This window comes from Lindgomyces ingoldianus, assembly GCF_010093535.1.
Source record: "Lindgomyces ingoldianus strain ATCC 200398 unplaced genomic scaffold BDR25scaffold_12, whole genome shotgun sequence".
In the NCBI taxonomy this organism is placed as follows: domain Eukaryota; kingdom Fungi; phylum Ascomycota; class Dothideomycetes; order Pleosporales; family Lindgomycetaceae; genus Lindgomyces; species Lindgomyces ingoldianus.
The window spans coordinates 619,151-634,875 of NW_022985173.1; the positions used below are offsets into that span (position 1 = coordinate 619,151).

Here is a 15,725-nt window from a genome sequence, read left to right on the forward strand (position 1 = left end):
GCTTAGACATGCCCTGACTGATATGGATCTGACCAATGCTTAGCAACCTGGCTTCCTAGCTGACCAACAAAGTCTTGCCTTCGTGGGAGTGAGCTCGTCGTCCTTAGATTCTAGCAAATGGCATTGTAAAGGCAATTGCTTCGTAAAGTTCCAGAGGCATAATTCTCGAGCGAGCCTCGTTGATATCAATCGCTTCTTAGATGAATAATTTACCAAGGGCATCCGTTTGTCATAAAAGCTTCGGAACTAGGACACGATGCTGTCTCCTAGTGCGTATACCTGGCCCGTATCAATCGAATAGGCTCCCTTGAACTCTAGAGTGGAAATTCTCGTGACTACCCCAGACGATTTCGGATCCAGCTCTTATATTATTATCACCGTTGCGATCGGTATACTTACAAACAAAGCCGGGTTTAGGCTCACTAGAATGGCTGCGTAGCATGTGAAGCAGCCAACTCTCGAATACTGCCCATCCTCGCGACGACTTAAAAGTAGGCTGACTGACCATTCGTTCTTCTCGGATCGCTGGATATGAAGGAGGTAGATAGATCGATCTTGTCTAAAGGAGCCTAAATCTTTGTCTAGCCGATTTTAGACATGGATAGCTTTAGTAAAAGTAGTAAGACGGTCGTTAGTAACCCTTATTTTGTGCTCATTCTCAATCGTTCCGCTGAGCATTAGACCTTTAATAGTCACACTGCTGGACGTGACTGGACCGAAGCGACCATTCGAATCTTTAAGAGTGACGTTGATAAGGATGAATCTCACTACATCGACAACTCCGCGCTTATAGCCTAGGCAAGGCTGTACTGGATAGTCCACCGATGCCTATAACTAGGAAGGTCCGAAGCTAGGCAAACAGGTGATGCTAGTATTTGATATATAGCAAAACTATAACAATGATTTTAGTAGGGTCGACTTCCACAGCCCAGTCATATAATTATTATTAGAAACAGCACGCATCCTCTCCGCGATACCTATAACCGCTGGTAGTCGATCTTCGGCTAAAGTGAGTTCGCGCGAGGTATACTGCTGAATGACAAGATTCTATTATTCAAAGGTGGTGAGACTTTTGGACGAATTGCGCTTTACTACTGCCTGTGACGTGGCGTTCTAGACTATATCGTTATATTCAACTCTTTCCGCCAGGCCATCAGCTTTATGGGCAGTATAGCACAGCCACCGAGTTTGCATAGAGCGATAATATAAGATTCTAGACGCCAGCAGCCTCTCTTAGAAAGCCCATACTCGTATTAAAAGTGGTTCCTCAGGCTCGCGGATTCGAGGCACAAGGACGACGCTGCCAGCGCCCCCGGCGGGAGAGATGTAGGGTAGTCTAAAGATAGAGTCCTGTTTCTCATAACCAAGAGGCGTTCGGTCGTGTAGAAATCCATCATTTACGCTTGGAGCTCGAGATGCTAGTAAGGTAATTGTCGCGTTACTATAGACGTACGGCATTCGATCAATCTCCAGGGCCTTATCTTAATCATCGTACTTGACAATTGAAAGCGCATCAATCCAGAGGTATTTCAGACCAAGCTTTTCGGTCGCAAAGACAGCTTGTTGGAGCGTTAGTAGGAGGTCGGTAAAGTTGATGCACGTCATGTGCCAGGGCAGAGTGTTCCTGGTGGTTCGGACGTCACAAGTGGGAGAGTGGGGTCCAAATAAATAGATTTACGAAAGTATAATAAAGCTAAAGAAGGGAAAGAAATCTCCGTCGTGACGTGCGGAGTTGAAGTACTGCGCACGGCCGAAGGCCTTAATAGTTCCTCGCTCGCAGGCGCCTTGGCTGACTGCTACATTGACTGCTATATTGACTGTCGTTCCGGTCGAACTCCTGCTGGGGCTTAGCCCCAGCCTTCTTTCTGGGCCTAGCCCGTGACAATAGTCTCTAGTCTCGGCTTACCATAGATTGCTTCAAGAGTGCCCCACAAAAGATTCCAATTCCTGGCGATTAGCTCGAATTGCGGCCGCCGTGATTCCTTCTGAGTAAATTTTCGCAAATTCAGTTACGCATTCATATGCCGTTATTTGGTTGCCGTCTCTAAAGACAGCCCGCCACTCGAATTCATCTGACCCTTTACGTTCCGACCACTGGATCTGATTGGACCCTTTTATCCACTTGACCATGCCATCGAACTGGAGAAGATTGCCGCTCCTTGACCGATGCTCTCTCAGTATAGTGTGTTAGGGTTTCAGAACGAAGGTGCCTACCTAAAGAGAATAACGGTTTGTGGGTTCTCAAGGAACTGTCGTAGAGATACTCGAATAGCTTCTTGCCAATTCTTCAATATCTCGGTGTCGTATTCTTTGCCTTTTTTCTACTTTGATCTTAGCGTTGTCTCCAACGTTTTTTCATGACTATTGCTTGCCTTATACGTCAGCACCGGGGCTAGTCTCCCGACACCTACCATGAGGTAGGTGGTGCCTCGTCATCGTACGGGTTTGCGATCTTCTAGTTGCAGAGCGTTTCTGGCGCTACTGTTGAAGAGAATGCTATCATCGGTGTATGCTGTCCGGTGCGTACCGTCGCTGGCGAAATTGATGCCCTGAAGGCTCTCTGACAGTCGTGAACTTAATAAAATCGCCCAGGCGCTACAGGTTCCCCATCCTTCTCTCCACATCTTTTCTAGGTCTTCATCGCTCGCCTCTTCAACTGCATCAAGGAGTGTTTTGTAGAGCGAGGCATCGGCCTTAACCTCTTCGGCGGTCCTTTTCAGAAACTCGTAAGGGCTAAGTTTCGAACGGCGTCCAAAGAATTCTAGGTATAGAAAATTGGTAAAGACGGTCTTAGGCCAAGTATCGAGCGCTAGAGCTTTCGCCCTTTCCCACTTCCCTGTCGTTGACTCCATCGTAAATTGCTGAGCAGAGAAAACGGGATTGCTTGTTTACAAAACTTCGACCGTGTCGCTCTACAGCTGCAACTGTGTCAGATGAAAAATTTCCACAAGCGCTCCTTCCTTTCATAGCATTCCAGGTCGACATCTGTGGGTTCCTCCCATTTGCGGACCAAACTTCCACCATTATGAAAACTCGGCAAGTTGCAAGATAAGCGCCTGCGGATGTAATATTAAGAATTAGACGAGGAAGAAAAGGGCTCGTAGATGCGATGATGGTTTGATTTCATCTTAATAATGCTGCTATCTTGTTAACAGATACACTTCTATCTTACTCAATCGATCTTGCTACATCCGCAGCCATCAACCCACCTCGCTACGCATACCTGCTCCTTATAATTCTCGTATTCGACATCCGGAGCCCAATTATTGTCGCCTTCCGGCTCATCACCTTCCGGCTCGTCGCCTTCTGACTCGTCGGAGCCTACAAATATGTCAGCAAGAGTAGAGACAAGAGAACGGGGCATCGGCGTATTATACTATAATCTAGGCCGAATTGCTTAAAGTAGGCGACGCGCTCCTCATGAGGCATGTCGCGGATTCGCTTGAATTCCGTAAACGAGGTGCTTTCAACATCCCAGTCGCTAGGTTGGGACAGATTGGTGGTTGTTGTGGGCGGCGGCTTAGTGGACTCGGGTTTGGGATTGTCTGCGCCGTCGATGCTTTGGGAGGAGTTTGGTGATGGCAGCGACCATGGATTTCCTGCTTCGGATTTTTGCGCTTTTCGTTGTTGTGGAGGCTCATTGCATTGTTTCTTCGCTACAGCGACCTTGTCGGGTGGTGAGCTACTGGGCTTTCGCTTTGACGGAGAAGACATTTTTCAAACGCTAGGTGTAGGATGTTGTTGGGATGCACAGGAAGTGACCAGCGAAAATGTAGTCTTTTGAAGACTGGCCAAGACCCATGATGGCCCGGTGGCCATTACCTAGTTAACTAAGTTATGACTCAGGGTATTAGTGCCGTACGGCGGACTGTTAGCTGGTGATGGGAAAAAACCAATCGCTAATTTAAAAATTCTGTACCCTGCACCTATACATCCCTAATTGTAGCCTTTAGCTACTTACAACTTTATAATTATTTTATACACATTTATACATATTAATTTTATAATGCCTAGTAAGTGTCTTCTAAATAGTTACATTATATAAGTGCTTACTAGCATAGTAGCGACGTAGGAGAACGTCCTAAGATTAACCTTAACCTGTACTAGCTCTATGTGAGAGCACTGTGAAGCAGGAAGCGTGAAGCGCAGAAGGGGGTACAGGATAGTATTGATAGACGAATCCTTGAGGAGACTTAGGGGTTCGTAAGAGGATATATATATATGTGCTAGGGCACGTGACAGGACGTCATGTGCCCAAGGCTAGGCCGAGGGCTCTCTAGGGAGAGTCTGAGGCATGTCCAAGTTGACCGTGACATGGCCCCCCTCCTTCTGCAGGTCGTCCTCGATCCTGCGATTAGATAGGTAGGATATTATAGTAACTTAGACTAGCCCCAGGCGGACCTGCAGTGGGGACTGTACAGGCTACGCCTAAGTAGTACTTATTACTAGTAACTAAACTCTAGAAAACCTTAGTAAAGAAAAACTATGTCTAAAAAAGTATAACTAAAAAAGTTAGAACATTATTACTAGCGCTGTAGCTACTAATATAGGGCGTTCTTATCTTATTAGGTTAAGCCTAATAGGCTTATAAAAGCTAAGTAAAGCAGATAGTTTATAATTAAAAAGCCTACTTTTATAAAAGTAACTTAAAATTATAACTTTTTTTTTTTACTATCTAGTTAAGGTCTACTTTTAAAGGTCTTAAAGTTTTAGTTTTAGTACTTATAAGTACTATAAGGCATCTATAGATGCACTGCTCTTGCGCAGGTAGTTTTTTTAAATGTAGTAGTTAATTACTAGGTTTTTTTTATTAAAAAAATAGTTATTAGTAAGCTTATAATATTATAATTTTATTTAAAATAGCTTAAAGTTTTAATGTATTACTAGAATAGTTCTAAGGTTAGCGCTGTAAAGCTTCTAAGACTAAATCTATAGCTGCTCTAGTCTAAAGTTACAAGTGCTAAATAGAGAGGTGTAGTGCTATATAAGCAAGTTGTTCTACTAGTTCTTTTAAGTACTAATAAATTAGTGCTTTAGAGATATCTCTGTACATAAAATGCTTAAGAATAATGCTTTTAATATATTACTATTTACTAAAAGTAGTTACTTTTTTAGTTAGTTAAGTGTAAGTATAAGTAATAGTTTCTTTAAGCTATTTATATATTTTCTTATTTCTCTAATATTTTATACTAAGTAAGTTATAGGCAGTAAGGCTTTAAGGCAACTTTAGACCTTACATAAAGTAGAAAAAGTAAGTGTAGGTTTAAGTATAAAACACTATTTTTACTACTTTTAAACCTTTTTTTTTTTACTTTTACTTTAGCTTCTCTCTAACTAGTCTTTTTAGCTATAACTTTTTTTTTTTTACTATGCCTATTACATCTCTTGCCTAGTGCTTTAAAGAGGAGATTTCTACATATGTCTATAAGCTTCTGCCTTACTTAGAGCTTTAGCTGCTACTTATTTAGAAATAGTGCTGTAGCTATGTTACTATGCTGTTATTTAAAAAAAGTAGTAAAAAGCCTTTAGCTTTTAATTTTTACATAGCTATAAATACTAGTGTGTGTATAAAAAGCACACTATTTAGTGTTTATAAAGGCTGTGTTAATAGAAAAGCAGGTAGCTATATAAAAGTAAGTTTTTTAAAGCTTTTTAAGTTCATGCTAACTATGTACAGCTTAATCCCTACTTCTGCTGCGCTAGAAATATTCTTTAGTACTATATTAACTAAGCTTTTAACTATAATAGACGCGCTATTAAAACTATAAGTAACCTAAGTTAAAAACTTAACTTAGACACTAAAGCTTAGCTTTGCTATTAAAAAGATGTTTTTTTATACACTTTAGCCTTTAAAAAGCATATTAATGCATACTTCTAGTAGCTAAAGCATAAGACTAAGGGCTTTACGCTAGCAGAGTATACCTAGTAGTGTTAGGTTTTCTAGAAATATAACTATAAGTAGTATAAAGTATGTCTTAGTATTATAAGTTATTTAGATTATAGCTAACTTTACTTTAAAGTAGTCTTAGTAGTGTTAGTAAGAACTATCTAAATAATACTATTATTTAGTTTAAGTTTAAGGCAATTTTTTTTAAAAACAGCTGCGCAACTAACTAGAAAAAATAGTAGTACTACTATAGGCTAAATATACCTGCTGCTAAAGAGGTAAGCTTACTAGTTATAAATTAGTAGTTTAGTATAGCATAAATAAATTAAAAGTGTGTAAAACTTTTATTTTACTAAAAAAGTAGCTAGTAATGTTTTTAGAAATCTTTAAGATGTTTCTGTTATATATATAGATAATACCTAGTCTAGACTTTACCTAGGACCTCTCTAAGTCTAGTAGGGCCCTAGATAGTACCTTTAATACAGACATTTACACTTTGCTTTAGGTTATAACCTTATAAGCTACATAAAGTTAAAATTTTATAGTAAAAAGTATAAGTTATTACTTTATTCTTTTTTTATTTATATACTAACTTTTTTTAGTAATTCTTACATTATAGAGTTTAGATTGCATTAGGTTTTGCTGTAAGTGCTAAAGTTAGTATAGTTATCCTCTAAGAGGTACCTATAAGTGTAGTGTTTAGCTATTACTTTTATTATAATGTATTACATAAAGTAAGCTAATAATTTTAAAAAACTTTTTTATAGTTATTAAAGTGTTTTTTAAGTTTTTAAGTAAAGTTTTTAAAAGGCTACTTAAGCTACTTTATAAAAAACTGTTATTTTACCTTTAAATCTTTATGTTTAAAAATTTCTTTAACTTTATAGTAGTCTTTACTATCTGTCTCTAGAATGTGTATAGGCCTAGGCTAGAAAAGCTTTTCTTAAAGAAGCTTATTCTATTGCTCTAGCAGTAAAACATAAAAGATAAAATAAATTTTTTACATTAATTATAGTAAGTCTAGCTAGTATGCTAGCTTTTTAATTTTTTTAAGTACTTTAAAAAGTCTTAGGTATGTTACATTAAGCTTTTTTAATAAATACTATATTTGTTGAATGGACCCTCTGCTAGCTAGCACTTGGTGTCAGCAAATGCGTACGAGACGGAGAGGTTTGCACGGTGTAAACATCGCACAGGGGTGTTAGGTAACTAGTGTTGATTGCTTCTTGTTTTTCCTCTGTACAGAGAAAAAGGGGGATATCTAGATGTTCGCGCACAGAGGTTCGCGCACAAGCATCATGTGACATAGATACGTGATCCTGCTCGTGCGTGATTGCTCGTATCTAGGCCGCGACGCTGCTGCTGCGTACAGACACTGGCAACTTTTCTTTTTATCTAAAGAGTTGCCTTCTGTACACGTTACCTCCCTTCTGTCTATGTAGGTCTATCTAATTACGTTCTGCCTTTACTCTACCCTATTTATTAGGACTTGCCTTAGTAATGCTGTGCGTTAGAATAGGCTAGTTGCGCTATGTAAATAGCTCTTCTCTTCTTTATCCTTTGCTTTCTAAGCCCTGCTGTACAATCCCCTGGCTCTTTTCTCTTTTTGTACAGTGCTGACAGTGACAGATCCTTATAATAAGAAAGATAAGTGCGTACAACAAAAAAAACAAAACAAAGAGAAATAGGCCTTATACAAAGGCGTTGTTAGTCTAGTTAGTCTAAGGCATCTTTGCGCACAGGATCTAGCTAGTCCACAGATGCTTCTATTATTAATCTACCTTATCTTAGCGATTTCCCTCTTCTTGTACAATTCGCGGAGTGACATGATGTTAATCATGAGTCGCTTTTCGCTAGTAGTGCCTAGCTTGACAAGGCAATTGTACAGAGACCTTAAATCTGTGCAGATTACTACTAGGATTAGTAGCAGTTTAAGCGTTTGTATAATTTGCTGTAGAGTTGTACTAAGGGCAATTGCATTATTAAACCCTCTAACTATTCTATATAGTTTACTAGTAAGGACACTCCTAGTTACTCTTTTACACTTAGTAGAATTCTAGTGTATAATGTTGCCTAGTATTTTAAAGTAGTTGCTTTACTCTGTACAGTCCTTATTACCTAATACAATTAAGAATCCTAGCTGTAAGCTAAGGTCCTTGTTGTTAGCAAATAATCTATCTGTAAAGATAAACAGCTTCGCACAATTAAGCTGCAATAGTAGAAAGGTAAGACTGCACTTACTATTATTTATCTGCTATTAGATTTATGTGTTAAGTGTGTTAATATTATTATGCAAAGGGTCTATAGTTTATGCAGCAATAGACAGGTTAAATGCTGCCTCTAGTTAACATATAGATGCAATGTATGCCTCTCTTGCATGTTGCTTAATATATTGTTGTGCAGCATCCTTGTCCTTTAGGTTAATTATATAAAAGTAGCTTACTTATCCCTTCTAAGTAAGAACTACTATGTTGTGCGTAAGTTTAATCCTTCTACTGTTAAACTTAATAGGCTGCTTCTCTGCTAGAATAGTTTTACCCTTTGCATAGAACTTTACTTTCTGCAGTTTCTTCTCTTCTCTTTGCGCAAAATCCTTTGTTATAATGCTTAAAGTGTTATCTGTTTGTAGGCTAGTAATACTAAAAGTGTGCTCTCTTTTATTAGTAATTAAGAGGTAGGGGTTGTATAAAAAGATGTGCATGCGCAGCTTTTCTTTATAGTAGTTATAGTATGTCTTAAACTAATACAGTCCTAATTTAGCAGCTCTATACAAGGGTTGTACAACTTAGAGTATTATATTTAGTAGAAAGCTCTAGCGCATCTTCTTTAGTAGCTTTGTGTACAGCGTGCGCATAAGCTTATCTGTTAATTAGATGTATGCTTATATAATATCGCGCAGTTTAAAATGCATTCTGTATGTAGCTCTTAGGCTTGCTCCTATAGCTAAGAGTAGTCTCTAGCTTATCCTCTAGATAGTTAGTAACTAGGTAAGAATTTCTCTCTTCTCTTTGTCTAAGTGGCTAGCAAACACTAGGCAGGATTTCTTATATAGTTAGGTTGTTTTGCCTTTTACTTTTTATACAAGGCAAAGGTTAAAAATCTAACCTTTATGCCTTATTAGGTTGTACGCTATAACCTTAAAAGTGCTGTTAGTAATTAGGGTGTCTATCTCTATGCAGTCTAATTCCTTAAATAGTTCTTTAGGTGTAGTAATCACACTGTCTGTACAGAGCTTAATAGACAAGGCCTAATTATCCTTCTCCTTCTAGGTTAGGAATACCTAGTCTAGACTTTGTGCAGGTTTCCTTTGCCTTTTACTTCTCCTAGTATCTATATCTTCCCTTTGCACTAGTGCGGCATTACTATCCTAAGGGGCTTAGTCTGTAGTGGGCTCTAGTTCTGCCTCTACAACATTTTTATAGGGCTGTTCTCTCTTTCTCTTCTTTAGAAGATCCCTTTGTACAGGGATTAGTTTATCTAGGTTATCTGTTGCAGGTAAGTTGTCTTTCTCCTTTTCTCTATAGTACAGTTTAGCCTATGTATATTAGAGCTTTAGTAGGCTATTCTTTCTCTTAATAATAATGTCTCTCCCTTTAATGCTCTTAATTTTATACAGGCTAGTCTAGCCTTTCTTCTCCTTCTATGCTATAATCTCTAAGCTAAGGGGGAGGTTAAGAACTTTGTGTGTTGTAGGGCTATTATAAGTGTTAATTGCACAATTAATGTTTACTTTTGCATAGTTCTTTTAAAGTATCTTTATTACCTTTTATACAGTGCTTACTTGTGTAATAATGTCTAGCAATAGTAGAGAGTCTAGGTTAATTCTTAGGTATGCTCTAAAGACTAGCAGTGTAGGTACTAGACTGTGTGGGCCAGCTGTGTTGTTTAGAGCCTTAACTGCCATCTGCAGGATGGCCTTATTATCTGTACAGTCACCTAGCTTAGTCTTTAGGATGTTAAACACTTGTTAGAGAGGTGTGTGCGCGCGCTTAACCTTTCTAACTGCCTAATGTGCTTCTACAGGCATCTGCCTACATGTAGCTCCTACAATCTTTGCATAAGCTTAAAAATCCTCTAAAGCAAAGTTTGTACTAGGGTTATGCATAATGTAGTCTAGGGGTCCTTAATAGGTGTTAATCTAGCATTTGCACAGTGCATCCTAGGTATCTTGTGCAGACATAGATTTTAGGAATGTGGCAGCCTAAAATAATGTGTCTACATTAATAACATGTAAGACATCCCTATTATTAATTTATATAACATTAATAATAACTTTATAGTTAAAGTAAGTGTTATCCTTAATTATAAACTTAAATCTTTATAGGGCCTAGTTGTATAATTAGCAGAGGTAGCAGAACTTCTTAATCTCTTCTAGCACTGCAGCATTAATGTTGTAGCCGGCGCTGGTTAGCATCTTCTAGAGTCTCTTTGTGCAGGGGTGTCTAAATTAGCAGTGGAGGCGGTGGAGTTCTAATTTAGTAAAGAAAGACATAGATTCTTTCTTACTAATATTAAAAAAAAAGTGTCTCTATTTTTGTACAACAGGTACAGTAGTTTTGTCTTTGCGTACAATAACATTTAGAATGTTGTTAAAGTATGCACCTATTTAGTCTGCGTCTGCTAGAGACAGTAGGAACAGTGTTAGGGTGTCTAGGATGTAATACATTACATTACTAACTAGGTTAGTAATTTATATAGTACTAATTAATTCTGTTAATCCTTATCTTTTAAAGCTAATACTCTTCTTCCTTAGTGTCTAGTCTACTTTTATATAAGGGAATTCTTGCAGGTATGCTTTAAGTTGTAACTTCCCTACAGTAGAGATCCTTACTGTGCTAGTATCCTATAGTTTACCTTAGTATACTATATAGTATTAATCTTTAAGGATAAACTGTTCTGCGTATCTTTTAGGTTCTAGGCTGTAGATGTCCTCTACAGTTGCGCAGTAGAGAAATGTAGCATTAGTAAGGTAGTTAATAATCTTCTTACCTTCCTCTTTATTTAAGTTATTATTATTGTGCAACTTCTCTTTCTTCTACTCTAGCTTACCTTTAAACTCTTAAATGTACACATTTACCTCTTTATATGTTAGTGTCTTGTTATAGAATCTTTTATATAAAGAGATATATTAGCGTTTTGCATAAAATTAATCTATGTAAAGATAATTTATTAACTAACATTCTTTCTTATAACAGATAAAGCATTACTTTAATTATGCAGAGAACTGTGGTCTAAATAATTCTCTATATCCCCTTAGGCTTCTTCTATGTTATTAATAGCTATGTGTACGTAGTAAGCTATATTGCCTATTAGTGTAGTACATGTCCTAAGATTTGTTTATAAATGTATTGTTCTGTTAATTAATTATAACCTAAAGTGCTAAATAGAGGTTACTGTACAGTGCCTTATATATAGGCTTAATTAAGAACATTACTTGTTTAAGTTTAAGTTGCCCTTAGTATGCTTATATAATAGCAGTGTAAAGCAGTATCTTGCCTTAGAATTATAGACTAAAAGCTTTTTATATAAGAGTAAGTTTATTAATTATAGCTTTAAAAGCTTTATATAGAGTTTTTATAAAGTTTTTTTACTTACTTTATATAAAGCTTATTATTATCTAATCTGTTTAATACTAGTTGTAGTTTACATTAGTATTAAAGTAATTGCTAAGCTGCTTGTACAGTAACTTCTATAATTATTCTAGACTAATATTATAAAGGTAGAACATGTGTGCGCGCCCTTTAAGGATATTAGGAAAGATGCTTACGTACAATGCCTTAGAGATAGCAAGGTATTAGCAGAGCTTAATAAATACTATAGCCTTATTAGCTAGGATATTATATAGTTGCCCTGTGTAGTTGTTCTCCTTCCTCTATGCCTTCTAGAATTGTACAACCTTCTTAGGCGCAAGGTTCTCTACTGTAATATCTTATGTAGGTAGAAGTTAGTATAGATTGTACAGTAATTAAATTATATACAGTAGGTACAAGCTTTAGGGAATCTTATGTAGAGCTGTGGCTACAGGAACATGTAGCTGCCTAGTCGTGCTTTTGTACAGTAAGCTATTACAAGGTAGTTGTACTAATTGCAGAGGAAGTATTAGGTCTGCAGGTAATTTGTACAGGGACATCCTCTGTTGCGTTAAGACTAGCAATAGTAGTAATAGTTTTATATAATGCTCTAGTAGGACAGTAAACATGTGTTCTTCTTTTATAAGTCTATATAGTGTAGTAGCTTTTATTATGTCTTTCTTAAAGCTAATGCTTTTATTCTGTAAAGTAGTAATTAGTTTTTATAGAAATAGTTAGCTAAGATCTTTAAAGTGTATAAGCTCCTACTCTACAAAGTTATTCTAAAAGTTCTTAAGCATATGTACGTCTGTTGCGCTTAACGCGCAGAGTTTTATAATTAAGTTAGCTGCGTACAAATTAAGCTTTTTTTTAAGTGTGTTATTTAATAGTTTAATCTTATCTACCTAATCTTTAATGTTTGTCTGCTTTGCTAGGGTCTTTGCTAAGATGCCTATAAAAGGTACGTATTAGTTGTACGTTAATATGTTATGTTAGCTAGTTATAGATGGAGCTGGCGTCGCTTGTTGCTCTATAGTAGTTAATTATGCGTTGTCGCGCGCTGTCTTACTTCTTGTTGTACGCTGCCTCTAAACAGCCTTGTGCAAAAAGATAAAACAGACCTCCTAGTGTTAAACAAGCACTACTATTTGTATAATACTTTTAAATAGTATTGTATAGACAGGTTTCTTGCTCTTGCTTAGGTAACTAAACAGAGATTTACAGCTACTTACACATAAATTAGACTCTATTTTTACTCTTGCTAATTTATAGTTAAAGTAGTAAGGAAAAGGATTCTTCTTGTACGCAAACCTTTAAACAGAAAGGTATAAGAAGAGCTTCCTCTCTTATAGTATTTAAACTACTAATTAGTGTTAAATGGACCCTCTGCTAGCTAGCACTTGGTGTTAGCAAATGCGTACAAGACGGAGAGGTTTGCACGGTGTAAACATTGCATGGGGGTGTTAGGTAACTAGTGTTGATTGCTTCTTGTTTTTCCTCCGTACAGAGGAAAAGGGGGATATCTAGATGTTCGCGCACGGAGGTTCGCGCACGAGCATCATGTGACATAGATACGTGATCCTGCTCGTGCGTGATCGCTCGTATCCAGGCCGCGACGCTGCTGCTGCGTACGGACAATATTTTAATATGCTTTAACTTTAAAATAACTTAATTTCTTACACTAAAGTGCTTTTTTAAATGCTTAGTGTTATACTATTTAACCTAGTGCTGCTATGCCTACTTAAGGCATAAGTGTATAGCTTCTTATTACTTATTCTATTTTAAAAAATAAGCAACTACTTAGTCCTATAGGGCTAGTGCCTTTTTAGACTTATTTTATACCTAGAGTAGGCGCTTAAGCTAATAATTATTCTTAACTCTATTAAAGCTTTTTAAGGTAACTCTGTACGCTACGCGTATTAGGCATTTACTATAGAAAAAGTGTTTTTTAGAGTTGTAAGCATACTCTGTGTATAATAGCAGCTTACACTAATTATCCTACTAGTAGTTTAAGTATAACTATAAAAATAACTTTAATTTTTAATTTTAATACTTAGTTTACTTATTAGTTTAAGAATAAAAAGCTATACTAAGCTAGTAGTTAATCTTTAAGTAGAAGTAGATATTTAACTAAAACTAACTAGTAAAGATTAAACTATAATTAGAAATAAGAGTATCTAGTAGTCTTATTTTTATAAAAAATTACTTTTTTAGAAAAGTAGCTAGTTTTCTTGCTATAATAGTCTTAGTAATAAGAAGGTACTAGATGTACTTTAAAAAGCAGTTAATAAGTACTAAAATTAAGTTATAAGTACTACTTATAAAGTCTTTTAACTCTAGTAAGTTAGTAATAAAGTCTAGTAAGTAGTACTTTTATAAAGAAGTAAGTAAAAGTAAAAGTTTTAGTAACTTTTAAAGCTTATACTACTAAATCTTATTTAGCTAGCATAGTGTGCACTTTATAACATACTTATAAACATTATAGTAAAGGTATAGCTAGTAGTATTTCTTTTTAAAAAGGTCTATAGTCTTTTTAACACTGTAATGCTTTTTTATAAAGTTATTATAGTTTTTTATTAAAATATTTTAACATAAGGCTTTATTATCTAGAATCTACACTCTTCTATTCCTGCGCAGGACACCTATAGGGTTATACTTCTAAAATAGAGTGCTTTTTTTTACTTTATTTACCTTTTTTTTTATTAAGAGCGCATTTAACTAATAGGCTTTATTAGTTTCCTACACTTACTTAATGTACTTAAAAAGATGTTTTAGAACTTTTAAAGTATAAGTGTTTTTATCTTATATAGCTATAATAGTAAGATAGTTTAGTAATAACATTTTATAAATATAAAGGTAATAAAGAAACTTTTTTATAACATCCTAGGTCTATTATTACATTATAAGTTCCTTATAGAGGACCTGCAGCGCTTTAGGATTAACTGCCCTATAACTACTATAGTTTATAGGAATAACAGGTTAGGTTAATAAAGGTGTACCTCTAATAATTAACATTATGTTAGGTGGATTTAGGGATTCCCTAGGTATAGTACAGCACCTTGCTAGGTTACTGTTAGAAGAAGTTATACTACACGCTGCCTAACTAGTGTAATAAGCTGTAGATGTTTAAATTATCTACACTTAAAGCTTTTACTATAAAGTTAAGAGCATTATGTTTTATAGTAATTTTACTTTTTCTAAGAAGACCCCTTTTATGTAATTAGGTCTCCTAGATAGTCTATTAGCTAGGTTTTTTAGACCTAGCTTGTATTTAATCTTAAAATTAAACTGCGCTAGCTCTTCTGCCTAGTAGGCTTACTTAGAGGAGAGCTTTTTTATTATTATAAAATAGCACAGATTGTTATAATTAGAGAGTACTTAGATTATACTTAAGGTGTACTTTAGGTAGTGCCTTTAATGTTTAAAGCTCTTTATAATTACGCATAACTTCTTATTGTGCGTATGCTAACAGAGTTATAGGCCGCTTAACTTACAGCTCTAGAAGGCTATAGGCCTTTAGTAGTAATTTACTACTAGCTTAGAGAACTAAAGCTAGAGCAGTATTACTGCTATAGTAAACTTAAAAGTGTTTATAATAATTATAACTAGCTTTAATAGATTAAAGTGCTAAAAAACTAAAGCATTTATAAATTTTAACTTAAAAGTTAGAAAGGTGTTGTAGGCCTTTTTAAGCTAGAACTATTTCTAGTACTACTTTGTAAGACTCTTATAATTCTGCTTTGCTTTCTTCTTTTTTTTTAAGTTAGGGCCCTTACAGGGCAGACTTAGGGCTTAAGCGGCTGTTATATAGTTAACTAGTAGGCGTGCAATCTCTAAGTAATTATAGACAAATCTTTAATAAAAGTTTATAAAGCCTAGAAATACCTAGATGTCCTTAAAGCTCTCTAGCTTAGGCTATTCCTTAATTATCTAGACGCGTAATAAGTCTATTACTACACCTTCTAGTGTAACTATAAAGCCTAGGAACTTAACAGCCTTTGTCTTAAAAGAACATTTAGATGCCTTATAGTACAGTCTTTATTCTTGTTAGATTAAAGCACTGTTTCTAGGCTTCCTAAGATGAATGATGGGTTTAGATATAATGTATGGGATGATTGATTAATTGTATTAATTGTGTTCATTGTGTTGATTTATTAATCCTTTTTCTGCTCTACTTGTGTTGCTCGGCTTTTTGTTCTGCCGATCCGAGTCCCTCGCGCACTAGCCCTATGCGCGACCAGCTTGCAACATGCTGCAATTTGCTGCAA

At 36.0% G+C, this 15,725-nt stretch overlaps 3 protein-coding genes across 3 annotated transcripts; all 3 read right to left on the minus strand.

Moving 5' to 3' along the window:
- Positions 1-891: 891 nt before the first annotated feature.
- On the minus strand, positions 892-1,041 carry BDR25DRAFT_221143 (uncharacterized protein; the record flags this gene model as incomplete). Its single annotated transcript, XM_033685020.1, has 1 exon — positions 892-1,041. A coding segment is annotated over one exon (150 nt), but the record flags the coding sequence as incomplete, so codon positions are not given.
- Positions 1,042-1,982: 941 nt separating this feature from the next.
- BDR25DRAFT_342098 (uncharacterized protein) lies at positions 1,983-2,990 on the minus strand. Its single transcript, XM_033693682.1, has 3 exons — positions 2,373-2,990; positions 2,215-2,321; positions 1,983-2,158 (listed from the first exon to the last, which is right to left on the minus strand). The coding sequence occupies exon 1, from the start codon at positions 2,850-2,852 to the stop codon at positions 2,433-2,435; it is 420 nt and encodes a 139-aa protein (XP_033548919.1). The 5' UTR covers positions 2,853-2,990; the 3' UTR covers positions 1,983-2,158; positions 2,215-2,321; positions 2,373-2,432.
- A 157-nt stretch (positions 2,991-3,147) lies between these two features.
- BDR25DRAFT_342099 (uncharacterized protein) lies at positions 3,148-3,776 on the minus strand. The gene is made up of 2 exons (XM_033693683.1): positions 3,378-3,776; positions 3,148-3,321 (listed from the first exon to the last, which is right to left on the minus strand). Exons 1-2 carry the CDS (start codon positions 3,712-3,714, stop codon positions 3,173-3,175), a joined length of 486 nt encoding a protein of 161 aa, XP_033548920.1. The 5' UTR covers positions 3,715-3,776; the 3' UTR covers positions 3,148-3,172.
- Between the last annotated feature and the right edge of the window lie 11,949 nt (positions 3,777-15,725).